The sequence below is a fragment of the Eleutherodactylus coqui genome, chromosome 7 (genome assembly GCF_035609145.1).
Source record: "Eleutherodactylus coqui strain aEleCoq1 chromosome 7, aEleCoq1.hap1, whole genome shotgun sequence".
Lineage (NCBI taxonomy): Eukaryota > Metazoa > Chordata > Amphibia > Anura > Eleutherodactylidae > Eleutherodactylus > Eleutherodactylus coqui.
Genome location: NC_089843.1, coordinates 19,986,000 through 20,012,432, shown reverse-complemented (window position 1 = coordinate 20,012,432; position 26,433 = coordinate 19,986,000). Strand labels below are relative to the sequence as shown.

The following is a 26,433-nucleotide window of genomic DNA, read 5'->3' as shown; positions in this document are numbered from 1 at the left end:
CTAATTTTGGTATCGGAATCGTACCGACCGGCAGAAACAAATCATCATGTCATTTGTGCTGCATGATTAATGCTGTAACAAAAGAAACTCCGGCGGAATTGATGTGTTTCTCTGGCGGCCCCCCAAAAAAGAAAAAAAAAATGAGTGAAAGTTTTACAATACATTCCAAGTATCAATAAAAACTGCAGCTCGCCGCACAAAAACCGAACCTCATACCGCCGTGTTAATAAAAATAAAAAAATTAAGTTACGGCTTTTGAAAAGTGGAGATGAAAATGCCCCAAAACGTTGTTGTGTCCTTTGTTCCCAAACCGTCCGTGTCACTAAGGGGTTAAGCAGGAGGACTCCCCGTCTTGGAGCAGCTTGATTTTGGAGTTTGGCCTTTAGAACATACAGATCATAGAAATGCGTTGTGCAATAAAATGAGAGGCGGATATTATAGGAGGAGGGAGCTTTATTGCGGCATCACATAATATGGAGCGAGCGATTATAAGATAACAGAAGATTATATAATGAATTACATGCAGTAAAGCGGACTGCTCTTAGTACAATCACTGAGCGAGCGGTGGAAGAGGCGATCAAAAGCTAGCAAGATATTAGCAATATGCAAAAAACTATGGAGCTTATCTACTTAACATACTCGTCTCATCTGGTGGCGCCTCCTACCTCTGTCCTATCCCATCAGTGTTCTATCGGCTTTAGCTGGAGAGCATAAGATGTCCAAGGAAGCCTGCGGCATTACAAGTCAACCGCATCAGATAGAAAACTGATCAGAATGGAGCCATAACATCCATCATAAGGCAGGCAACACTGGAAGCCATGCCACCAGGATGACAGGAGGCTACGCTTGTCTTGACTACAGATTTTTACATCTGTCCTAATTCTTGGCTCACACCGTAGTCCACATTGTAGTCAGCGAGCCACCATGGACATTTCATCTTCCTATTTGTGTTCCTTTGGTACGTGACTTTAGTTTTTGAAGTCCTCTTCCTCATTGAAGCCTTACAACTGTAGTCCAATATAGACAATCAAGATTCAATGTGACCTAGCGCAATAAAGACTATATACAAGCATCATCCATTTGCTACAGGACCGTGATCCGAGGCCGTTCCCAACACGTCTAGTTCCATAACGGAGGTCTCTTCCCCACAATGACCTGGATCATTCTTGCCCACAATGAGCTGACCTGGGTTCTTCGGGGTGTCTATTTCTGTAGGCAGCCCTAGGTCGTTGTGCAGGTTCAAGTTCTCGACGGGTTCTTCAGAATTAGTCACATGACTGTTAGGGGAGGAGCCCTGTCTTCTTTTCTCCTTAGGTGAACTCTCATCAAGGAGTGGTTTCTCAAGTTGGGATGTGTCTTGTGACTCTCCGTCTCCAGACTCCTCATCGGGTGTCTTTACACAGTTTTTTTGACCTGTTAGAAGAAAGAAAGTTTAACCACTTTTATGACGCGCCCCTTTTTTGTTTTCGATTTTTGTTCTTTCCTCTCCACCTTCAAAACAATCATAGCGTTCATTTTTTGGCAATGTAGCTCTCTGAGGGCTTGTTTTTTTTTACGGGACAAGTGTTCTTTTTCAATCGTACTATTCAACGTGCTGAAGATCTTTCAATCATTTCTAGGTGGAAAATCTTTGGGGAGGGGGCTTGTTTTTACAGCATACGCACTGCGACATAAGTGATATGCTGACTGTATTCGATACAATTACTGCAATACCAAATTTATTTATTTTTTTAAAATAAAATATTTTTTCAAAGAAAACCTGTCGTCGTCTTCTGACCGTCGTAACGTTTTAAATCTACTTATTGATGGGGCTGTGGAAGGACAATTTTTTCTTTGAGACGAGTTGACCAAGAAAGCCGGTTCTAGCCTTGTGTATCTTTTTTTTCTGACAATGTTCACCGTGTAAGATAAAAATGTGTTATTTTCATAGATAGGACTGTTTTAGGGGATTTTTTTATTTTTAAAAACAGGAAAGGTTTTTTCTTTAATCTTACAGTACTAAAATAAACTTTTTTTCAACTAAATTTTTTAGTCCTCATATGGGACTTGCTTATACTATATACTGCAACACTTCAGTATTGCAGTGTATGGTATTTCTTTCAGCATTCTATTCTAATATAGCAAGCCACTAGCCCGTCTAAATGGGCAGTAGTACATGGCAGACCTGGAGCCTTCAGTGGGCTCCGAGTTGTCCTGACAGCAGCATTTCAAGGGTTATTGGCGTGAAAGCTGTCACAGTTGTTGCGAGCGGCTGCCAGATGTCAAAGACAGCCAGCATCCACCGAGTACTGAGCAGCATCGGCTATCATTCCCGTTCCATACAAACCCTCATAAATGTACTTCCTTTTGGATGAAGGGGTTGATTTCCTTTTTGTCTAAAATGAAGATCAATGATTCGATGGCTCTGCATACACGTGGGTGCTACAAAGCGTCTGCCCAATTTTGAGGCATTTACAAAACATCCCAGGCAAGCAGGGGTTAACCAGTAGTTACAGAGAGCTATTTAGAGTCTGCCGGCAACTGGCCATATCTCATTGGTTGCTGGCAGGCACAGCTCTGATTGGTCCGATGCAGGAATGAGGGGTTATCGTGGCTTTATCAACCTGCTGTGGAATCAGGGCAATAAGGCTTTCGTGCCCCAGGTCAGACCTAGCTAGATCGGCTCATTGTCTGGGACGGTCAACCTCATACAGGAATCGGGGGTTAGCAACCCAACAAAAGCTTCGGGGGCAACTCTGAAAAGACGGAGCTCTACTTATAACAACTTTAATTGGGACAAGTCCTTTTCACTGGAGCAGGAGTAGTCCGAGACTGAAAAACCCGTCACAGACTAAACTAACTGAAATGAGTTTTTATTGATAAATTATTAAAAAAACATGTATGTAGAGTACGAAGATGAACACGTAAACAAACAGCACCAACTACATGTGATACCATAATGTACTGAAGAGACAAGCGCTGTAGGGTATGAAGAGACAAGCGCTGTAGGCTATGAAGAGACAAGCGCTGTAGGGTATGAAGAGACGAGCGCTGTAAAGTGTTCTAGGTTTCTGAGTACTGAATGTACTCTCACTGTAGGGTGTTCTAGGTTTCTGGGTACTGAATGTACTCTCACTGTAGGGTGTTCTAGGTTTCTGAATACTGAATGTACTCTCACTGCAGGGTGTTCTAGGTTTCTGAGTACTGAATGTACTCTCACTGTAGGGTGTTCTAGGTTTCTGGGTACTGAATGTACTCTCACTGTAGGGTGTTCTAGGTTTCTGAGTACTGAATGTACTCTCACTGTAGGGTGTTCTAGGTTTCTGGGTACTGAATGTACTCTCACTGTAGGGTGTTCTAGGTTTCTGAGTACTGAATGTACTCTCACTGTAGGGTGTTCTAGGTTTCTGAGTACTGAATGTACTCTCACTGTAGGGTGTTCTAGGTTTCTGAGTACTGAATGTACTCTCACTGTAGGGTGTTCTAGGTTTCTGGATATTGAATTTACTCTCACTGTAAAGTGTTCTAGGTTTCTGGGTACTAAATCTACTCTCACTATAAAGTGTTCTAGGTTTCTTGGTACTGAATGTACTCTCACTGTAGGGTGTTCTAGGTTTCTGAGTACTAAATGTACTCTCATTGTAGGGTGTTCTAGGTTTCTGAGTACTGAATGAACTATCACTGTAAAGTGTTCTAGGTTTCTGAGTACTGAATGTACTCTCACTGTAGGGTGTTCTAGGTTTCTGAGTACTGAATGTACTCTCACTGTAGGGTGTTCTAGGTTTCTGGGTACTGAATGTACTCTCACTGTAGGGTGTTCTAGGTTTCTGAGTACTAAATGTACTCTCATTGTAGGGTGTTCTAGGTTTCTGAGTACTGAATGAACTATCACTGTAAAGTGTTCTAGGTTTCTGAGTACTGAATGTACTCGCACTGTAGGGTGTTCTAGGTTTCTGAGTACTGAATGTAATCTCACTGTAAAGTGTTCTAGGTTTCTGAGTACTGAATGTAATCTCACTGTACGGTGTTCTCGGTTTCTGAGTACTGGATGTGCTCTCACTGTAAAGTGTTCTAGGTTTCTGGGTACTGAATGTACTCTCACTGTAAAGTGTTCTAGGTTTCTGGGTACTGAATGTACTCTCACTGTAGGGTGTTCTAGGTTTCTGGGAATTGAATGCACTCTCACTGTAAAGTGCTCTGGGTTTCTGGGTATTGAACGTACTCTAACTGTAAAGTGTTCTAGGTTTCTGGGTACTGAATGTGCTCTCACTGTAAAGTGTTCTAGGTTTCTGGGTACTGAATGTACTCCCACTGTAAAGTGTTCTAGGTTTCTGAGTACTGAATGTACTCTAACTGTAGGGTGTTCTAGGTTTCTGAGTACTGAATGTACTCTCACTGTAAAGTGTTCTAGGTTTCTGGGTACTAAATGTACTCTCACTGTAAAGTGTTCTAGGTTTCTGGGTACTGAATATACTCTCACTGTAGGGTGTTCTAGATTTCTGAGTACTAAATGTACTCTCACTGTAGGGTGTTCTAGGTTTCTGGGTACTGCATGTACACTCACTGTAAAGTGTTCTAGGTTTCTGGGTACTGAATGTACTCTCACTGTAAAGTGTTCTAGGTTTCTGAGTACTGAATGTACTCTCACTGTAGGGTGTTCTAGGTTTCTGAGTACTAAATGTACTCTCACTGTAAAGTGTTCTAGGTTTCTGGGTATTGAATGTACTCTCACTGTAGGGTGTTCTAGGTTTCTGAGTACTAAATGTACTCTCACTGTAAAGTGTTCTTGGTTTCTGGGTACTGAATGTACTCTCACTGTAGGGTGTTCTAGGTTTCTGGGTACTGAATGTACTCTCACTGTAAAGTGTTCTAGGTTTCTGGGTACTGAATGTACTCTCACTGTAAAGTGTTCTTGGTTTCTGGGTACTGAATGTACTCTCACTGTAAAGTGTTCTAGGTTTCTGGGTACTGAATGTACTCTCACTGTAAAGTGTTCTAGATTTCTGAGTACTGAATGTACTCTAACTGTAGGGTGTTCTAGGTTTCTGAGTACTGAATGTACTCTCACTGTAAAGTGTTCTAGGTTTCTGGGTACTGAATGTACTCTCACTGTAAAGTGTTCTTGGTTTCTGGGTACTGAATGTACTCTCACTGTAAAGTGTTCTAGATTTCTGAGTACTGAATGTACTCTAACTGTAGGGTGTTCTAGGTTTCTGGGTACTGAATGTACTCTCACTGTAAAGTGTTCTAGGTTTCTGGGTACTGAATGTACTCTCACTGTAAAGTGTTCTTGGTTTCTGGGTACTGAATGTACTCTCACTGTAAAGTGTTCTAGGTTTCTGGGTACTGAATGTACTCCCACTGTAAAGTGTTCTAGGTTTCTGAGTACTGAATGTACTCTAACTGTAGGGTGTTCTAGGTTTCTGAGTACTGAATGTACTCTCACTGTAAAGTGTTCTAGGTTTCTGGGTACTAAATGTACTCTCACTGTAAAGTGTTCTAGGTTTCTGGGTACTGAATATACTCTCACTGTAGGGTGTTCTAGATTTCTGAGTACTAAATGTACTCTAACTGTAGGGTGTTCTAGGTTTCTGGGTATTGAATGTACTCTCACTGTAAAGTGTTCTAGGTTTCTGGGTATTGAATGTACTCTCACTGTAAAGTGTTCTAGGTTTCTGGGTATTGAATGTACTCTCACTGTAAAGTGTTCTAGGTTTCTGGCTACTAAATGTACTCTCACTGTAAAGTGTTCTAGGTTTCTGGGTACTAAATGTACTCTCACTGTAAAGTGTTCTAGGTTTCTGGGTACTGAATATACTCTCACTGTAGGGTGTTCTAGATTTCTGAGTACTAAATGTACTCTCACTGTAGGGTGTTCTAGGTTTCTGGGTACTGAATGTACACTCACTGTAAAGTGTTCTAGGTTTCTGGGTACTGAATGTACTCTCACTGTAAAGTGTTCTAGGTTTCTGAGTACTGAATGTACTCTCACTGTAGGGTGTTCTAGGTTTCTGAGTACTAAATGTACTCTCACTGTAAAGTGTTCTAGGTTTCTGGGTATTGAATGTACTCTCACTGTAGGGTGTTCTAGGTTTCTGAGTACTGAATGTACTCTCACTGTAGGGTGTTCTAGGTTTCTGGGTACTGAATGTACTCTCACTGTAGGGTGTTCTAGGTTTCTGAGTACTGAATGTACTCTCACTGTAGGGTGTTCTAGGTTTCTGAGTACTGAATGTACTCTCACTGTAGGGTGTTCTAGGTTTCTGAGTACTGAATGTACTCTCACTGTAGGGTGTTCTAGGTTTCTGGATATTGAATTTACTCTCACTGTAAAGTGTTCTAGGTTTCTGAGTACTGAATGTACTCTCACTGTAAAGTGTTCTTGGTTTCTGGGTACTGAATGTACTCTCACTGTAAAGTGTTCTAGGTTTCTGGGTACTGAATGTACTCTCACTGTAGGGTGTTCTAGGTTTCTGAGTACTGAATGAACTATCACTGTAAAGTGTTCTAGGTTTCTGAGTACTGAATGTACTCTCACTGTAGGGTGTTCTAGGTTTCTGAGTACTGAATGTACTCTCACTGTAGGGTGTTCTAGGTTTCTGGGTACTGAATGTACTCTCACTGTAGGGTGTTCTAGGTTTCTGAGTACTAAATGTACTCTCATTGTAGGGTGTTCTAGGTTTCTGAGTACTGAATGAACTATCACTGTAAAGTGTTCTAGGTTTCTGAGTACTGAATGTACTCGCACTGTAGGGTGTTCTAGGTTTCTGAGTACTGAATGTAATCTCACTGTAAAGTGTTCTAGGTTTCTGAGTACTGAATGTAATCTTACTGTACGGTGTTCTCGGTTTCTGAGTACTGGATGTGCTCTCACTGTAAAGTGTTCTAGGTTTCTGGGTACTGAATGTACTCTCACTGTAAAGTGTTCTAGGTTTCTGGGTACTGAATGTACTCTCACTGTAGGGTGTTCTAGGTTTCTGGGAATTGAATGCACTCTCACTGTAAAGTGCTCTGGGTTTCTGGGTATTGAACGTACTCTAACTGTAAAGTGTTCTAGGTTTCTGGGTACTGAATGTGCTCTCACTGTAAAGTGTTCTAGGTTTCTGGGTACTGAATGTACTCCCACTGTAAAGTGTTCTAGGTTTCTGAGTACTGAATGTACTCTAACTGTAGGGTGTTCTAGGTTTCTGAGTACTGAATGTACTCTCACTGTAAAGTGTTCTAGGTTTCTGGGTACTAAATGTACTCTCACTGTAAAGTGTTCTAGGTTTCTGGGTACTGAATATACTCTCACTGTAGGGTGTTCTAGATTTCTGAGTACTAAATGTACTCTCACTGTAGGGTGTTCTAGGTTTCTGGGTACTGCATGTACACTCACTGTAAAGTGTTCTAGGTTTCTGGGTACTGAATGTACTCTCACTGTAAAGTGTTCTAGGTTTCTGAGTACTGAATGTACTCTCACTGTAGGGTGTTCTAGGTTTCTGAGTACTAAATGTACTCTCACTGTAAAGTGTTCTAGGTTTCTGGGTATTGAATGTACTCTCACTGTAGGGTGTTCTAGGTTTCTGAGTACTAAATGTACTCTCACTGTAAAGTGTTCTTGGTTTCTGGGTACTGAATGTACTCTCACTGTAGGGTGTTCTAGGTTTCTGGGTACTGAATGTACTCTCACTGTAAAGTGTTCTAGGTTTCTGGGTACTGAATGTACTCTCACTGTAAAGTGTTCTTGGTTTCTGGGTACTGAATGTACTCTCACTGTAAAGTGTTCTAGGTTTCTGGGTACTGAATGTACTCTCACTGTAAAGTGTTCTAGATTTCTGAGTACTGAATGTACTCTAACTGTAGGGTGTTCTAGGTTTCTGAGTACTGAATGTACTCTCACTGTAAAGTGTTCTAGGTTTCTGGGTACTGAATGTACTCTCACTGTAAAGTGTTCTTGGTTTCTGGGTACTGAATGTACTCTCACTGTAAAGTGTTCTAGATTTCTGAGTACTGAATGTACTCTAACTGTAGGGTGTTCTAGGTTTCTGGGTACTGAATGTACTCTCACTGTAAAGTGTTCTAGGTTTCTGGGTACTGAATGTACTCTCACTGTAAAGTGTTCTTGGTTTCTGGGTACTGAATGTACTCTCACTGTAAAGTGTTCTAGGTTTCTGGGTACTGAATGTACTCCCACTGTAAAGTGTTCTAGGTTTCTGAGTACTGAATGTACTCTAACTGTAGGGTGTTCTAGGTTTCTGAGTACTGAATGTACTCTCACTGTAAAGTGTTCTAGGTTTCTGGGTACTAAATGTACTCTCACTGTAAAGTGTTCTAGGTTTCTGGGTACTGAATATACTCTCACTGTAGGGTGTTCTAGATTTCTGAGTACTAAATGTACTCTAACTGTAGGGTGTTCTAGGTTTCTGGGTATTGAATGTACTCTCACTGTAAAGTGTTCTAGGTTTCTGGGTATTGAATGTACTCTCACTGTAAAGTGTTCTAGGTTTCTGGGTATTGAATGTACTCTCACTGTAAAGTGTTCTAGGTTTCTGGCTACTAAATGTACTCTCACTGTAAAGTGTTCTAGGTTTCTGGGTACTAAATGTACTCTCACTGTAAAGTGTTCTAGGTTTCTGGGTACTAAATGTACTCTCACTGTAAAGTGTTCTAGGTTTCTGAGTACTGAATGTACTCTCACTGTAGGGTGTTCTAGGTTTCTGAGTACTAAATGTACTCTCACTGTAAAGTGTTCTAGGTTTCTGGGTATTGAATGTACTCTCACTGTAGGGTGTTCTAGGTTTCTGAGTACTAAATGTACTCTCACTGTAAAGTGTTCTTGGTTTCTGGGTACTGAATGTACTCTCACTGTAGGGTGTTCTAGGTTTCTGGGTACTGAATGTACTCTCACTGTAAAGTGTTCTAGGTTTCTGAGTACTGAATGTACTCTCACTGTAAAGTGTTCTTGGTTTCTGGGTACTGAATGTACTCTCACTGTAAAGTGTTCTAGGTTTCTGGGTACTGAATGTACTCTCACTGTAAAGTGTTCTAGATTTCTGAGTACTGAATGTACTCTAACTGTAGGGTGTTCTAGGTTTCTGGGTATTGAATGTACTCTCACTGTAAAGTGTTCTAGGTTTCTGGGTATTGAATGTACTCTCACTGTAAAGTGTTCTAGGTTTCTGGGTATTGAATGTACTCTCACTGTAAAGTGTTCTATGTTTCTGGCTACTAAATGTACTCTCACTGAAGGGTGTTCTAAGTTTCTGGGTATTGAATGTACTCTCACTGTAGGGTGTTCTAGGTTTCTGAGTACTGAATGTACTCTCACTGTAGGGTGTTCTAGGTTTCTGGGTACTGAATGTACTCTCACTGTAGGGTGTTCTAGGTTTCTGGGTACTGAATGTACTCTAACTGTAAGGTGTTCTAGGTTTATGGGTGGGATAAATCACTTCTGAGCCATATGATGAAATAGCTCTTAACCCTGACTAGAAACGGATGCAATAATTCAACTGTCCCTGCGCGTTTCTCTGGAGGCCGCGGTGGCGCCATGCTCCAGCGTGCGGGCGCAGCGCGCAGCCGTGCGCGCATGCATGCCTGCTATGAGAGGCGCATGCGCTCTACCTCTGTGAGTTATAGTGTCTGGCTGAGAGCTCCGGTCAGCTGGCTTGATTGGTCTGCGTCCAAGGGGCGGAGACTCCTAAATATAGTCTGGCAGCTGCTGACAGCAGTTGCCAGTTATTGGTTCCATTCCCTGTGTGTTTGACTTCGGTCCTGCTCCACTGGAAGTTACCCTGTCTCGATCCAGCTCTGCCTGTGTTCTGTGGTTTTCCTGTCGTGTTGGTTTATTCCATCGGCCTAGCCTGTCGGTACTAGTAAGATGTCCTCTGCACTAGGCAGCGTAGGTTCAGTGTTGGCGGCCTGGACCTGTCCACCTTTGGGACTACCTCCAGGAAGGGACATTGGCGTGGGTGAGGGTCAGGGAGTCCCACGCCGTGTGTACCTCTGCACACTACTAGTACTGTAACACTAAGGTAAACCACCAGTAGGTGCACCTATTTAGTAGCCTGCTCTCGGGCCCCTGGACGTGTTCCCAGTTACCCTTTGGTTGGGAGACAGTAGACTCACCGTGAGAAGGCCTTCATCTATACCCCACTGTTTCCTAGGCTGGGGCCCGTTCCTTGGACGCTGCACATGTTTTTTAAATATTTATGAACAAGATAAGTCCAAAGTGGAGGCCGTGCTCGTGCCGTGGACAATTTGCGTACAATAATGGTAAGAACTTGTAAGGCCTTGCTTGGGCCACAATTAAGTGTCCTAATAATCCTGTACTCAGGAGCAACTAGTCTTCATTATAGCACGGTCTCTTTATGTCCCTATCAATGGCGTATACTCACTCTGGTGATGCCACTGATTATCAACGCGGCTGAAGTTGTGACTCATTCATAGTGAGACATTGAGGAGAATCAAGCTGTCTCCTGGCAGAGGGCGGTAAGCAAGAGATCTGTTCTACTCTTTCCAGAGCCTGCCTATAAGGTATACGCTGGTTGCCCTGTCAGGGTCAGCTCTCTCACTGGCACGGTCCTTCTGCACATCTCATGGGCACCGGAAATCCCAGCTCACATCCGCCCACCAACAGCCGGTCCCACCTCCCCTGGCTTCCTCACCACTTTAAATGGCTTGCACATAAATATGACTACAAAACATATCATAAAACAGTAGGCATAAAGACATGAACCTCCCCCTCTACACTGAGCAGCTTTATCCCCAAGGGAGGGACTTTATAACTTCACTATGACTCCACAGACCTAACATTGTGGTTTTCTATACTGACATCCACTGAAGACAATACTTTCCAATTAACCATCTTGCAGGAAAGGTCCACTTACATTTAGAACACAATATAGAGAAAACAACCAGGATGATGATGAAGATGAGGATGAAGAAGATTATGAAGAGGACAATGCTCCAGCTTGGAAAGTTTGCTGTGGTCTCATCACAGTTATTGTGATCTGGAAGACAACCCATTCACGTCAATGATGTTGTGATTTTCGGCTGCATTCATATGAACAGTAGAATGTTGTGGAGGTAAGAACATACACATTGACTAAGAAGGTTATTTTGACTTACCATTAGTCAATAATTTAATCTCTGAAGACGTCTTGGCACCTAAAGGGTTGGACGATTTACAGCTGTATGTCCCAGAACAACCCAGATCCGAGGCGTTAATACACAAGTAGTAGGACAGGTCCCCCCTCGTGATGTTCCCCGTGATCTCTTCTCCATCTTTGAAGAAGGTTACGTTGAGCGGATCTGATTCCTGGACACAGCACTCTAGGAGGACACGACATTGGCTGCCATTAACCTTCCTCAGGGTCGGCTCCTTCACGGGTTCTGTAAGAAGAAGAAGCAGGTGGATGGCACATTATAGTAACATAGTATGTTAGGCTGAAATAAGACAATGTCTATCCAGTTGAGCCTGTTCTCCCCCCACCCCCACCCCCATTGATCCAAAGTGTTATAGTAATAATATACGCATTCTATTGTATGTGTGTGTGTATATATATATATATATATATATATATATATATATATATTTATTTTTTTTTCATATGTTTCTCACATCAGCCTATATATATTTACATATAGTCTTCTTTCTTAGTAAAGGGATAGCAGCTAAGTGGTTAACCTGTTCATGTTATACACTGATATGTATTAGATTCTTATGCTGTATCTCCCATACACCGATCTCAGGCCTAACACTGCTCTACTCCAGGTCTTTCTCAGATGCCTACTGCTCATAAGGGGAGCTGCTCATACCCCCTACCTTCGCCCTCTTTAGGCCAAGCAGTGATATTAATAAATGTATTCTGGTTTTGTTTATACGGAATCAGTAGTAACACACAGCTTAAGGTGTTAACATGTCAGTCATTACGAACTAAGCCAATCATGAGTTATTATGATTTCAGGGGGTATGTACTTTGCTGCTGTATCATTTGGAGTATATCTATACCGTGATGTTGTTAATAAACCAGAAGCATACTGATGATTGACCAACATTGTGTCAGACTCAGTGCATGCACTTCTCAATAATTAATTTGGAGCAGTACAGCGAAGTCATGGAATCCTTTTGGTTCCCATAAGAAGAAGGCAACCCCCCCCCCCCCCCAATTATACAGAATGACAGAGAGAGGCAGCACTTTTCTTTTACAAAAACTGAACTTAAACAACATAATGGTTAGATGACTTCATTCCATTGGAAGTCTCTTTATACTTGAATGTCACTGCATTAAACATCATATAACTTGATATATTTCATGTAGCACTCAGGGGCCGGGCCACAACAAGTCATCTACTAAATCGTATTTACTTAATGTGTCTGATACTGACTCACTACCAAAAGCCTAGACCCTTATCACCTCATAGGAACTGCATCTCTACTCACAAAATGCCCAACAACATTGATGTCAATTTTCCAGTTTACTTCAGGTCTAAACCCGCTAAGATAAACTTCCTCATTAGAGATGAGCGAGCGTACTCGGATAAGCACTACTCGTCCGAGTAATGTGCTTTATCCGAGTATCACTGTGCTCGTCTTGAAAGATTCGGGGAGCGCCGCGGAGCGGGGAGCTGCAGGGGAGAGCCGGGAGGAACGGAGGGGAGATCTTTCTCTCCTTCTCTCCCGTCCGCTCTCCTCTGCTCCCCGCCGCAACTCACCTGTCAGCAGCGGCGCTCCCCGAATCTTTCAAGACGAGTACAGCGGTACTCGGATAAAGCACATTACTCGGACGAGTAGTGCTTATCCGAGTACGTTCGCTCATCTCTATTCCTCATGGATGGGTCAGGTGGATTGTTGTGCAGCGTCCGAGAAGTGGGCCCTCAGCCTAATAGACAGTGGGGTAGAGTTTGGGCCTTGTCACAGGGTTCTACCATCTCCCACCCTGAGGGTAGCCAGGGGACTAGTCCAAGGAACCGAGAGCAGGCTATTAAATGGAGTAACCCAACTGTGGTTTACCTTAAGTCCTTTGTCACATGTGACACCACCGTTCCGTCCTCTGCGGTGAATTCCAGAGGTGTAATAAAGAGTCCACATACACAGAGTTGACTTTTAAAGGCTTAACTGGGAACTGTCCGTAAAGCCCGTTTACTTGAAAAATAAACTTGAACAACTTGGAAACAGTCCAACACGGAGGAATCACGGGATGACAGAGGAGTTCCACAGGCCCAGTTATCTGTGGGTTTTGATTCCCAGCCACTGTTTCTCTTTCTCTCTCAAACTCTCTACTGGCATACACTTACGCTCTAGGGTAGGCACCCAGCGCTGCACGGTGGGCTCTTGCAGACTTGTGGTTTCTCTTGGTCGTAGAGGCGTGGGTATGTGGGGCCCAGGACATACACGTGGGGGGTTGTGCTGGGAAGGACTGGGGCCATTGGTTATAGTGAAGTCTACCCTCCACATCAATGTGTACAGAGACATTCCAGACAATGTGACATCACCTACCCTATGGCAATACTATGGTAAAGCTCCATGTCTCTACCAATATGACCAAGCATCATGTCATACAGCACGCAGCGTGGAGGAGGGGTTGGAATATTAGAAGATGGAAAAAAGAGAATGATGGAAACATGAAATGTTGACACTTGGAGAGGTAATAGTCATCTGTAGGACTCACCAATCATAACCAGATGTATGCGAGCCACAACTGTCATGTTCACCTCTTGCACATAGGTTGTACTGTCGTCTTTGGTCAGGTTTCTCAGGACAAATGTCCCATTTCTTGAGAAGAAGTCGGCACGCTCATTATATGGTGGCCTCACACTCCATGTACCATGATGATATGTAAGTACAAGGTTTCTATCTTCTGTTCTTAAATCGTATAAAGATCCATCAGTGATATTAACTGGAGGGAAGGTAAATGATGACCCAACAGCCTTGTATTCTGTGACATCAGCAAACCCCAGAGATAGTCACACAGAAAGAAAATAAAGTCACAAAACAAATTACACTTAAAGGCTTACTGTGCTACAAGAAAACACTATACAAATGTGATACAAATATAGACTATATACATTATATAAATACAGAGAATAATGCTGTGATAGTCCATAGAACTGTAGATTATGTTGGGTCTATTCTTCTTCGCCTTTGGTAATGACAACTGAAATAAAGCCCCAACTCCCACGGGCTTTACAATGTTAACTAGTCAGAGAGAAAACCAACCTCAGCATTACACGAGCCTTCACACCTACAAGAATGGGAGGTACTAGGCATATAAGAGCGGAGCTACACTATCTTGTCCATGGATGTTGAAGCAGTATGAGACTAACCGAAAAGTAGCAGCAGCCTCTCCTACAGGAACCAGAGGTACTAGTAAAGAAAAACATGGTCACCCTGTACATGGGTGGAGAGCCAGCATGGAATCAACCCAAGAGCTATGTGAGCATACACTCTAATGAGTAGGAGAGGTACAAAGCAAAGAAGAACATGGCTACCCTATCTTATCTATGGATAGGTGAACTAGTATGAGACCAACTCAAGAGTAACATTAGCCTCTCCTAAAAGAATTGTAGGTACTAGGCAAAAAGAGGGCTATACTGTGCATGGACGGTGAATCAGTATGGAACCAACCCAAGAGCCTTCAGACATACAACAACAGATGGTACTATGCAAAAAAAGAGCAGGACTATCCTGTCCATGGATGGAGAAGCACATGGATCCAACCCAAAGGTAACAAGCCTAAATTCCTTATTCCTGATTGGCCTTCTCAGTATTGACTCTTGGCTATTCAGATCCCATATCTCTGCCTAATACCCTGATGATCCAGAATGAAGGAAACATGAAATGTTGACACTCAAGAGAGACAAAGGTCATCTATAGGACTCGCCAATTACATAGAGATGTATGTGAGCCACAACATTCATGTTAACCATTTGTTCATAGATCCTAGTGTTGTCGGTTGGGTTTCTCAGAGCAAATACCCCATTTTTCTCGAGCAGAAATCAGCACATGAGGTATAAGGAGGAATTACTTTTCTAGTGTCATAATATGCATCTATACACATTTTACTGACTGTTCTTTAATCATTTAAAGTTCTTTTAGTTATATTTACTGGAGGGAAGGCACCTGATGACCCCACAGCCCCACATATCTTATTTTCCTGATATCAGCATGCTCTAGAGTTATTCACAAAATAGAATAATAAAGTCACAAAATGTCTTAACGTACAAATCAGGGAGAAAACCAACCCAAGAGTTACAGGAGCCTATACTACAATGGGAGGTACGAGGCAAAAAAAGGAGCACGGCTACCCTGTCAATGGATCCAGAACCAGTATGGGGCCTACCCAAGAATAACACCACCCTCTCCTACTAGAGTAAGAGGAACTAAGCAAATAAGAGCAGGACTATCCTGTCCATTGATGAAGAACTAGCATGAACCAACCCAAAGGTAACACCAGCCTCTCCACTACAATAGCAGATACTTAACAAAAAAGAGCAACGCTATTCTGCCTATGAATGGAGAACCAGTATGGAACTAATCCAAGAGGTAGTTCCATACTGGTTCCTGAAAAAATGGGATATACTAGGCAAAAAAAGTGCAGGACATTCCTGTTTATGGAAGGATATCAATATAAAAAATGAGGCGGCTGAGGAGCTCATAAATAAGAGAGCACTTGGGCCATGCTTAGCTTCTTCCCCTTTATCACCAGTGTTGTGCACTGTCAGAGGAGATGTCACCTGTGGTCACTGGATATAACAATACTGTAATCATTTGTATGGTCTGTAAAGTGCCTGTGTATAGCTAGTATATACTGCTATAAGGTCACTGTATGGGCGGGGGGTAATATCAGCCTTTGTGTAGTGTTTTCACTAACACTACAGTGGTATTATTTGCTCTGGGGGTATTGTTTGGCCCCCATATAGTGCTATTGGTAGTATTGCTCTTTGTCATGGTGTTTATTCAGTGACAGTATGTTGGTATTAATCGCTGTGTGGTGGTAATATGTGATTGTGGTGTGGCGGTACTATATGGCCCTATGTAGGATTATTACTGGTAACATTGATCTTGGCATAGTGGGTTTTGTTGAGTGACGGTATGGAGCTAATTATATGGATGTGCTGATTACAGGGACACTGAGTGTGGGGTTTATTTGTAGTGTATTTGTGGCAGAGTAGTCGCTGCAGAATCCACCATGTGAACACACCCTAAGGGCTTTTACCCACTAGTGTTTTTTTTCTTGCGCTGCGAGAGCGAGTGAAAACACTCCCCAAGAAAAACGCTGCAATATTGCTCAGTGCTTTCAATGGGGCCGGCAGCAGCAGCGATAGCTGTCGCAGGGGTTTCCTTCATCCCTGCAGGGAAGTTAGCGATGTTGTAGGCAACCCCCGCAGCATGATTCATTGATGTCATTAATAAATAGCTAAGGGGAGCCACCTGGAGGACGCGCCTGAGAGGCGGAGAGGTGAGTATTTAAATTTTTTTTTCCCCACTTAGGGATGATTTTCAGGGAAGGGCCTATATTTCAAGCGCTTCCCCGAAAATCATGCTGCGGGGGTTGCCTATAACCCACTGCTTTTAATGGGGTTGGCAACAGCACCGCTGACCCCATTGAAAGCAATGGTATAATATCGCTGTCTTCTGCCCTAGCTGTGGCAGAAGTCCGCGATATACTCCCTATGTTGTCAATGGGGCTGGTGCTGCTGCCGCTGGCCCCATTGAACACACTGGCGATATTGCAGATTTCTTCTCTGTGATGCGAAGCTCTACTGAAACATTGCAAATGAGTATGAAACCATTGAAAATCGTTGGTTTCATAATTATCGCTCTCCCATCTCTGGGAAAAATATGGCTAGCGGGTAAAAGCCCTCAGGTTACATCACACATAGCGGTGTGGTTCCGCAGCGGATCTCACCCTTTGAATCGAAGGGATGAACTCTGCCTCAGATCCATGTCAGAATCAGCAGCTAATCTGCTACACGTGAACCTTCCCTTCGGGGCGATCATACTGGGACTACTAGCTATTTTCACACACACTGTGGATTTACTGCGGACATGTGGGGCCACGGTGAAGTGATCAGCCTCGACCTTTGGTCCCCTTCATCCACCACTGGATGGAGAACTAGTATGACCCCACACTGATGAGGAGCACTAACCCCGAAACAGCGGTCTGCATACGGTTATTCTGGCTTGGCTGACAATTCCCAGTCATTGTTATAAGGCTTGTCTAAAAAGTCTGACCCTGACTTGCAAGAATGCTGCCTTCCAATAGGTGGCGCTGGAGAGGTATTGTTCCATCTTCCCATTTAAAGCCAGGAAGATGACAGCTGACAGCTCTGTGCTTTCACCTGCTTGCAGGTATTTTCGGGGTTTTCCAGACTCGCACAGTTGAGAACCACAGGTACTCTCCAGTTCACACCTCTCTGGAAACCCCCTTCAGGCTGATAAGCTCTCTGGACCAGGTTCTGCACACGGTTTGTTACAGTGTATCAGTGCTGGAAGCTGCACAAGTCTCTCTCTCTCTCCTGGACGTCAGACTTAAAGGGGTTCTGACATGAATAATTTTTTTATGCTTTAGCAGCCATTGTTTCCTGGTCTGCCTAATGGACCCAGGGAACCCATGGGTTAATGGCTGCTAAAGCATAAAAATCTTATACTTACCTTGTCTCCTGTTGTTGTTGACATCGGGGGTCATCTCCCGGAAGCATATTAGCACTTTCTGCTTAGGTTAAGCAGCCTGACTAGAGCCACCTGATTGGTGCACGCTGTGCAGTCACGTGGTGCCGAAGAGCCAATCAGGTGGCTCTAATCAGCAGCGCTGCTTAACCTAAGCAGAAAGTGCTAGTATGCCTCCCGGCAGGCAGTCTTCTTCCTCCAGCAGCCGCGCCGCTCCGGGATCGCGCGCATGCGCAGTGGAGAGGTGCCCTCTGACAGGAGTCAGGACGGGCCGCGTCTCCACTGCGCATGCTCAGCACTCCGGAGTTCAGCCAGGACGGACGGGCCGCCCACAGCAAGCACTGCTTGTGACGTGCTTGCTGTGGCGGTCCGTCCGTTGACCTCGGAAGTGCCTGACGGACGGACCAGAGCAGGAAGTGGTCTTTTTGACCGCTCCTGCTCTGCTTTAAAGGCACAGAAGAAGATGCCGGCTGGAGGGGACATGCCTGGCGATCGGGCCAGGCCAGGCAAGGTGAGTACAATTTATTTTTTTTCATGTCAGAACCCCTTTAAAGCGTCTCCTGTTTTTAGCTCTATCAGCAGGATCAGATCATGAGGGGTCCTCAGCTCTGGGAGCAGGATGAGATCATGAGGGGGTCTTCAGCTCTGTGAGTAGGATCAAATCATGAGGGGTCTTTAGCTCTGTCAGCAGAATCAGTTCATGAGGGGTCTTCAGCTCTGTCAGCAGAATCAGTTCATGAGGGGTCTTCAGCTCTGTGAGCAGGATCAGATCATGAGGGGGTCTTCAGCTCTGTGAGCAGGATCAGATCATGAGGGGTCTTCAGCTCTGTCAGCAGGATCAGATCATGAGGGGTCTTCAGCTCTGTGAGCAGGATCAGATCATAAGGGTTCTTCAGCTCTGTGAGCAGGATCAGATCATGAGGGGGTCTTCAGCTCTGTGAGCAGGATCAGATCATGAGGGTCCTTCAGCTCTGTAAGCAGGATGAGATCATGAGGGGTCTTCAGCTCTGTGAGCAGGATGAGATCATGAGGGGGTCTTCAGCTCTGTGAGCAGGATCAAGTCATGAGGGGTCTTCAGCTCTGGGAGCAGGATCAGATCATAAGGGGTCTTTCTGCTCTGTGAGCAGGATCAGATCATGAGGGGGTCTTCAGCTCTGTGAGCAGGATCAGATCATGAGGGGTCTTCAGCTCTGTGAGCAGGATCAGATCATGAGGGGGTCTTCAGCTCTGTGAGCAGGATCAGATCATGAGGGGTCTTCAGCTCTGTCAGCAGGATCAGATCATGAGGGGTCTTCAGCTCTGTCAGCAGGATCAGATCATGAGGGGTCTTCAGCCCTGTCAGCATTTTCTGTATGGTACTGCTCCGGGAAGAGGAACACTCTCAGGGGGGAGACACAGGATGACACCGGCTCTACAGTTCACGTGATCTGTAAGATCCCGACCCTGCAAGGGGAATGCTCTCAGGGGGAAGACACAGGATGACACGGGTCCTACAATTCACATTATCTGTAAGATACTTCTCCCTGAAGGGGAACACTCTCAGGGAGGAGATACAAGATGACATCGGCCCTACAGTCCACGTTATCTGTATGGTACCTCTCCTGGAAGGGGAACACTCTCCGGGAGGAGACACAGGATGACACCAGCCCTGCAGTCCACGTTATCTGTTAGGTGACGTTTTTGGAAGGGGAACACCCTGGAGGAGGATGGGCGTAGGGTCACTCCACAGACTCTCACTCAGTACTTGTAGACAGCTCTGCACGGTGGACTCCTCACTTCACACATACTTCAGAGATTGCTTCTGGCATGGAAGATTTCAGGATACCTCTCCTCTCCTTCCATCACCTCACCAGATGAGGGTTGAAGGTACCCCCATGTGGCCGGCACTCCACTTCAGCCCCAGACGCATCTCAATCACTCACATTTATAGGGTACAGACATCATGTGACTAGACAGATATTGATACTTTCCCAGCCACTTTCAGACATTAACCTCTCACATGCTGCAGCTGTAATGCACATAACAGAAGACAAGACCCATAAAAGACATGGCATGTCATGTGACAATTATGGAGGGGCCAAAAATAGGTGTTTCGGGCCACTACAAATGCAGCTCTGGATGTGCCTAGAGTGTTAGAGACAATGTATAATAACATGATAACTGCAGCTTTGTATGTGTCTGGAGTAAAAGACACAGTGTAACAAAAGTAATGCAAAGGGACTATATGACAAATGGCAACATCATAATGTGAATACAGCTCTGGATGCAATTGGAGTAAGACACATAATGTAACAGAAGTACTATGAATGCAGTTCTGGATGTGACTGGTGTATGAGAAAGATCTTCATAACTGTAAATGCAGCTCTGGATGTGATTAGAAAATAATAGACAATGTACAATAACATCATATATGTGAATGCAGCTCTGGATGTATCTAGAGTAAAAGACGCAGCGTAATAAAACTACTGTTAATGCAGCTCTGGATGTGACTACAGTGTTAGAGACAATATAGAACATCATAACTGTGTATGCAGCTCTGGATGTGACTGGAGTATAAAAAACAATACACAATAGCACCATAACTGACTTCAGTTCTGGATGTGTCTCGAGTAAAAGGCATAGGGTAACTGAAGTACTGGGAATGCAGCATCACAAGGCTGCGGTTCGTACAGATGTAGGTCATGTTCTGATTTGCGCTGGAGGCTCTGAACGGATCTGGCACAAAATGCCAAGTAAAATAGCGCAGTGTGCTGCCTTATAGATCAGTGGGGTCATCTGGTGCCATATGTCTCCATCATAGGAGGGACCCTGCCCCCATGACAGAGCAGGAAAACACAATATGGAGTGTTGGGGTGAACCCGTCCTTAGATGAACTCTTGTCTCACTTTCAGTTTGAGCCGGGTCCAAAGATGCTATCAGTTTCTATTTACATAGCTACAGCATGACATATTGTGGGGCGAGTCACATATAAAGAGTCTGCAGTGCTGGGAATTTCCAGAAGCTGCAATCACCGATGAGGAATCAGTTTATGAAAAAACGGAGGAACATCAGACTTCTGAGACTGCGAACAACCAGAACTCAACCTCTTGTATCATCTCCCACCGAGAACCTACAGGATGGCAGAGCCTAAAACTCCAGAGACATTCTTCTTCTCAGAAGAGTCCAACTTGGAAATCCTTCAGAAACCTATTTTTAACCTACAATAGAGCTACCAATGGCATTCTATGGACTACGAAGGAAAGGAGAAAACCTCACATCTAGGGTCCAATATCAATCCACATCTAGTATGAACTGAATCTGGAATCTGGTTTGGAAACAGCAGCTGATATCCTTGTAGAGCAGCAATAGACCCTAGAGAAGGTTTCCAGAATGGCTCCCACCGTGGAGAATGAGACCAAGACATCGTAGCCTCTAATGGAAGGAAGCCTTAGACCTCTCTGATATCACAAGGACCCCACAGAAATCCTTCCTAAGATCATACTGTAGTGAAATGAGGCTGTGCCTGGGACTTCAGATATTAGACTGAGAAGCCACCGATGACTTTTACTTCTTCTGGAATTGTACTATGTCCATCAAGAAAATGATATAATGGACCAGATGAGTTCTTTATAATTGTTAAATATCAGTTTGTTGTACAACTTGTACCTTGCAGATGACAGAATGTATCTAGGTGGAATATGAAGGTAAGTCCTTGGGTGGGGTGGAGATGTTACAGGTTGTTGGTGGATTGGAGACACTTGATATAATGTTAGTTGAGTTAGGACACTGTACATGAGGTGGAGATATTGGATAAGGCATGGTTGAGGGGTGAGATTTGTACAATATTAGGTAGGGTGGAGATATTAAATATGGGATGTTAGGGCGGGCTCTTTATATGACATTCATTTTGACCATAGGACGGTTGGGGGTGCTCTTGGTGCAGTTGAAAATTGTGAATATAGAATGGTGGTAGGGTGGTCTAAATATGACACAGAGTATGGTATAGATATAGAATATAAGATACTCAGAGGGTCACCTTTATATGACAGAGTACAGTGTTGATTTTGACTATAGGATGCTCGGAGGGTGGTGTGTATATATGACATAGGGAACAGTGTAGATATTGACTATAAGATGGTCAGAGGGTGGTCTATATATGACATAGGGTACAGTGTAGATATTGAATATAAGATGGTCAGAGGGTGGTCTATATATTACATAGGGTACAGTGTAGATATTGACTATAAGATGGTCAGAGGGTGGTCTATATATGACATAGGGTATGGTATAGATATTGAATATGAGGGGGTTGGCACTGATCTTTGTATGACTTTGGGAGAAGTTGAGATATTTAATATGGTTGGAGCGCGGTCCTGATAAGACAAGGAGTGCAGTATGGACACAATTCATGGTTAACTTTATGACCTTACAAAAGACATGACCCTTCAGAGACATCTTGTACTAACTGTAGCATGCCTCCGTACCCCTGATAATTTGTATTAGTATTCTTTATTATCACTGTACATTACATAACAGTAGAGGGAACTATTACAGACTATGGTACAATAATACAGGAGAAATTAAAAAAATGTTAAGATGAAGGAAGGAAATAGCGCCCCACCCAGGATGAACCTATAATCTAAGACTGTTTACAGTTGACTATGAGGAGAGGATGACTTCTGCCCGCATACACTGCGGTCATTATCTTAAAAAACTATTTGTTGATATTGGGTTGAATCAAGATAGGGGTATGGATGGACCCCATGGCAGTCCTCTGACATATAGTCTAAGCGTCCTGTTACACAGGATGACCTGTAGGGCACAGATACCCGACAAGTCGCCCCAGCGATGAGCGTTCCTGAGCTTTTATACAGGAACGAGCATCACTCAGTAAATGAAAGCGGAGCGGGCCGGGGATCCCTGCAGCTCACCCGCCTCCATTCACAACACGAGGCGATTCGTTGGTCTGTCTTCTGTGTGCAGAAATTTAACGGGAATGAGAAGTGAACGAATTCTCATTCGTCATTCAGTCTGGGCTTTTACTATGAAAGATAATCATTCAGATTCCCGCTGGATGCAAGAATGTGGGTGATTTATCGGCTCGTGCAAAAGGACCCCAAGGGCTCCCACACACTTGTGTTGGCGTTTTTAGTTAACACGATTGTCAATGGGACTTTCTAATGGAATGTCCCAAAAACACAAGTTGCATTGCGTTCCATTGCGTTTTTAACATTAGAAAGTCCCATTGACAATCGCGTTAACAAAAAACGCCAACACAAGTGTGTGGGAGCCCTGAGCCGGACGCAGTAATCCCCACAACCACTATATAAAGGCCGGCAGTATCATACACATACAGGACGATACACAACATGGGGGTCTCACCTGCATCCGCACACTGGCTGACTAGGAGTATAAGCAGGAACACGGGGGGCTGCATGTTAGACGAGGTCAGCGAGAGGCGGTCAGCATGCAAACTGATTGTATAATGAGACTGTCAATACAAACATTCTTTTTCTATAAAGACTGGAATTCCCCTGATCACCTGAGTTATGGGAAACATTTCATCACCACAAGATCACGCCACCTTACCGCACCCCTCTGACATCATCTTCACTTTTCTGTTTTCTTTTTTTGACCCCTTCAGGGCCAAGACAGATTTAATGCATGTTCCATTTGTCAGTCTATGGGGGGACCTCTGTAGGCCGTTGTGTATCCCAGTAATGGTGACCCTGTACACCCTCTTTTCATGTTAGCAGGAGGTTGACGCCATTCACTTTACTAAATAAATGACTAAATCTTTTGACCTTGTTTTCCTTGTCACTTTATTTGCGCCGTATCTCACGTACCTAACCACACCGCTCAGAGACGTATCCAAGCATATATGGACTGGTCTGTGGTCTATGCATGGCATAGAGTGCAATAGGGTCATATCACATGAACGGTCTTCCAGCCCCCTCCAGGAGATATGACCCATCCGAAACTAACTGTACAAGAGTAGCTCCGGGTACTTTATATTATTATCCTTTATTTAAATAGCAAATCTCTGAAAAAGAGAATATATAGAAAAAAATTCACAGAAAGCAGCCATATACTTACTTATATAAGACGGCGGGTAGAAGCACCACAACTTTCACTAGACTTGCACATAGATATAGCATACCAAGGGTGTCAGGCCACAAAGTACATGTAGTGCACCCTGCAGGCTTCCAGCCTATTAGTAACACCATGTCTCAGTCCAGTGGCTGCCCCGCATCTTATAGGTGAGCCACACCGGCACCCCGGCCAAGCTGAGTGGCTCTGTGGCGCATTGGACTTCTAGACGGAGAGTGATCCAGGGGTTGTGGGTTTAGGACCCACCAGAGTCGTCATTCCCAGCACAAGGGATATTGTAGCTTGGTGTGTATTTTTAGGGGATCTGTGAAAGATGGGTATAGCATACTGGTCTTGGGTTATAACCTACCTGGGCCCTCACTTGTCAGCTGGTGTATCTTGGCCAAAGTATTAACCAACAGCTCATATTGATCAATATGTATCAGTAACATGCAGGTTGGCTTTGATCGCTGGGGGAGCCCGGGGTGCCCGTGTGGTTCACCTATGACATGCAGGGCAGCCACTGGACTGAGATATGGTGTTACTAATAGGTTGTAAGCCTGCTGGGTGCACTACACGTACTGTGACCCCTTTGCATGCTATATCTGTGTGCAAGTCTATTACTAAGCAGTATAAGGAAGGTTGTGATTGGTTGTTCATCAGCACCTTCACCTGTGCAGTGGCTCCTCCATCTACCAGTCCGGCTGTCTGCATGCTGGGGGTTGTGGTGCTTCCACCTGCCTTCTTGTATCAGTAAGTATATGGCTGCTTTCTGTGATTATTATTTGAATGGCACCTCCATATTATGCAGCAATGTTCATTTCCTATCAGTAGTAGTAACATGTACACACTCCTGTACACTACATACAGGAAATGGCTTACAGCATAAAGAGACAGGAAGAGACCGCACCCGAGTGCCGTGTAGTACTGCCGCCATATACTAATGCTATTCAGGTTGTTTTCTTCACCTTAAAAACTATTTGCTGCTATTAGGTTTGAGACAGGGGTAGTTATGGACCCCATGGCAGTCCCCTGACATATAACCTCACCTGACAAATGTGATCTTAGGACATGCGCAGTACAAGGGGGGTTAAACTCCTGATTTCCCACGGATCCGAGGTATGTCCGCAGTGTCAGCTGCAAATGTGCCGTGGATCGGACGGCTTCCATTTACTTTAATGGAAGCCATCAGTGCAGGATCCGCACAAAAATAGACAATGCTGCGATTTGTTTTCCGGACCAAAAGGTCTCCAAATCAAATCTGCATGGTTTAACCGATTTGCGGGCGCTCATGCATCTCTATGGGCGGCTTGATTTGCGGATCTCCTCTGGCTGTGAGCCCGGCCGGTGACCCTGCATACATGTTTCCACTGTATGGTGTATTACCGCAGTGGTTCGCCAGCGGTCAGGCGCAGTATAGTGTTTTCTTTTGTTTGTATTTACCGCACCATCAATGTAGGCCGCCCGCGCTGACTCCACATACAGTATCCCGTACATACCGGGCTATGCAGTATATAAGGTAGTTCTCACCTGGAACCGCACAAGTAATGAGTAGTATTGAAAGCAAGAATACGGAGGGCTCCATGCAGGAAGCAATCAATGAGGCGTGAGCATCAATGACAGGTCCGGAGGGTGAATGAGTCCTGATGACTTGTGAACAATCAATGCCAGGAGTCATGTGATTTCCCAGAGGTTTACGACATCCCACTGTTAGCAAACAATGGAAATCCCCAAAATGTAATAGTAGAAGTCCTGCTTACTAGAAATGGTCTGTGTACAAAACAATGTCTCAGTCACCAGGCAACTAAATTCCATCAGCTTTACTGCAGCCTCCTGACATTAAGTTTTCACTTTTTCTTTCCCCTCTAATGGCTCCTTCATACTGGCAATCGTGATATCGTCACGGGAAAATTGTGACAAAAGCACAATTTTGTCCATGAGATGTCTGAGCATCAGCGATGCTTTTTCTTGCAAATACATCGCGGCCGCTTGTGATTTTCTTGCGAGATTTTCTCACGATAATAGACAATAGGAGTTTCCAATGTTAAAAATGCATCGCATGAAAAATCGCAAGTTTGTGCTTTACGATACACAGGAGGCTCCATAGAGAGACAAGGGAGATTTTTTAAAAAACGCAAAAAGATAGGACATGGCGCGATTTTTTTTTCACTCCACATTGCAGAAGAGAAAACATCACACTTGGGAAGGAGATCATTGGAGATCATTGGCCTCATAATCCAGCGTTTTCTCGCACTCTCACATTGTTCAAAAAACGCGTGATGTTCTTGCAAGTGTGAAGATCATTTTTATATGCACCACTAGATGTTAGAGGATTGAGGGTCCGTCCTTTCTAGTTTACTCCTTTATGAGCCAGTTACATTACATCACTCAGTCCTTCTGGTTTAGTTTACAGGTAAATTATATTGCAATCTGATGTTTTTATGAGATGTTCTCCTCATCTGGTATTTTATGTATTTTTTATAGGGAGACCATCGGCTGAGGGCACCTGGGATTACATTCATCAATGTTGGCCAATCACACTTGTTTTCCCTTTTTCTTTCCCTTTTTCCTCCCCGTCCCAACGCCCCCCCCCCCCTTTCCTCCCCCTCCGCTTCTTCCCTTTTCCCCTTCCCCCTTTCCCTTGTCTCCCTTATCTCCTTCAGTGGATTTGCCTTTTGACATTTTCTTTATCCCTGTTATAGTTTTGGATGCCTTGTGAATACAGAGCACAC

The 26,433-nt window shown here is 44.1% G+C and overlaps 1 protein-coding gene across 2 annotated transcripts; it reads right to left on the bottom strand.

Annotated features, from left to right (window-relative positions):
* Positions 1 to 452: 452 nt before the first annotated feature.
* LOC136572377 (uncharacterized) lies at positions 453 to 25,414 on the bottom strand. 2 transcript variants are annotated; one of them, XM_066572897.1, is made up of 5 exons: positions 25,232 to 25,414; positions 13,632 to 13,898; positions 11,089 to 11,352; positions 10,848 to 10,970; positions 453 to 1,413 (listed from the first exon to the last, which is right to left on the bottom strand). In XM_066572897.1, exons 1-5 carry the CDS (start codon positions 25,377 to 25,379, stop codon positions 1,073 to 1,075), a joined length of 1,143 nt encoding a protein of 380 aa, XP_066428994.1. In that variant the 5' UTR covers positions 25,380 to 25,414; the 3' UTR covers positions 453 to 1,072. The 2 variants fall into 2 exon arrangements, with proteins under 2 accessions (XP_066428994.1, XP_066428995.1); XM_066572898.1 differs by lacking the exon at positions 25,232 to 25,414 and adding an exon at positions 22,994 to 23,112.
* Positions 25,415 to 26,433: the final 1,019 nt, after the last annotated feature.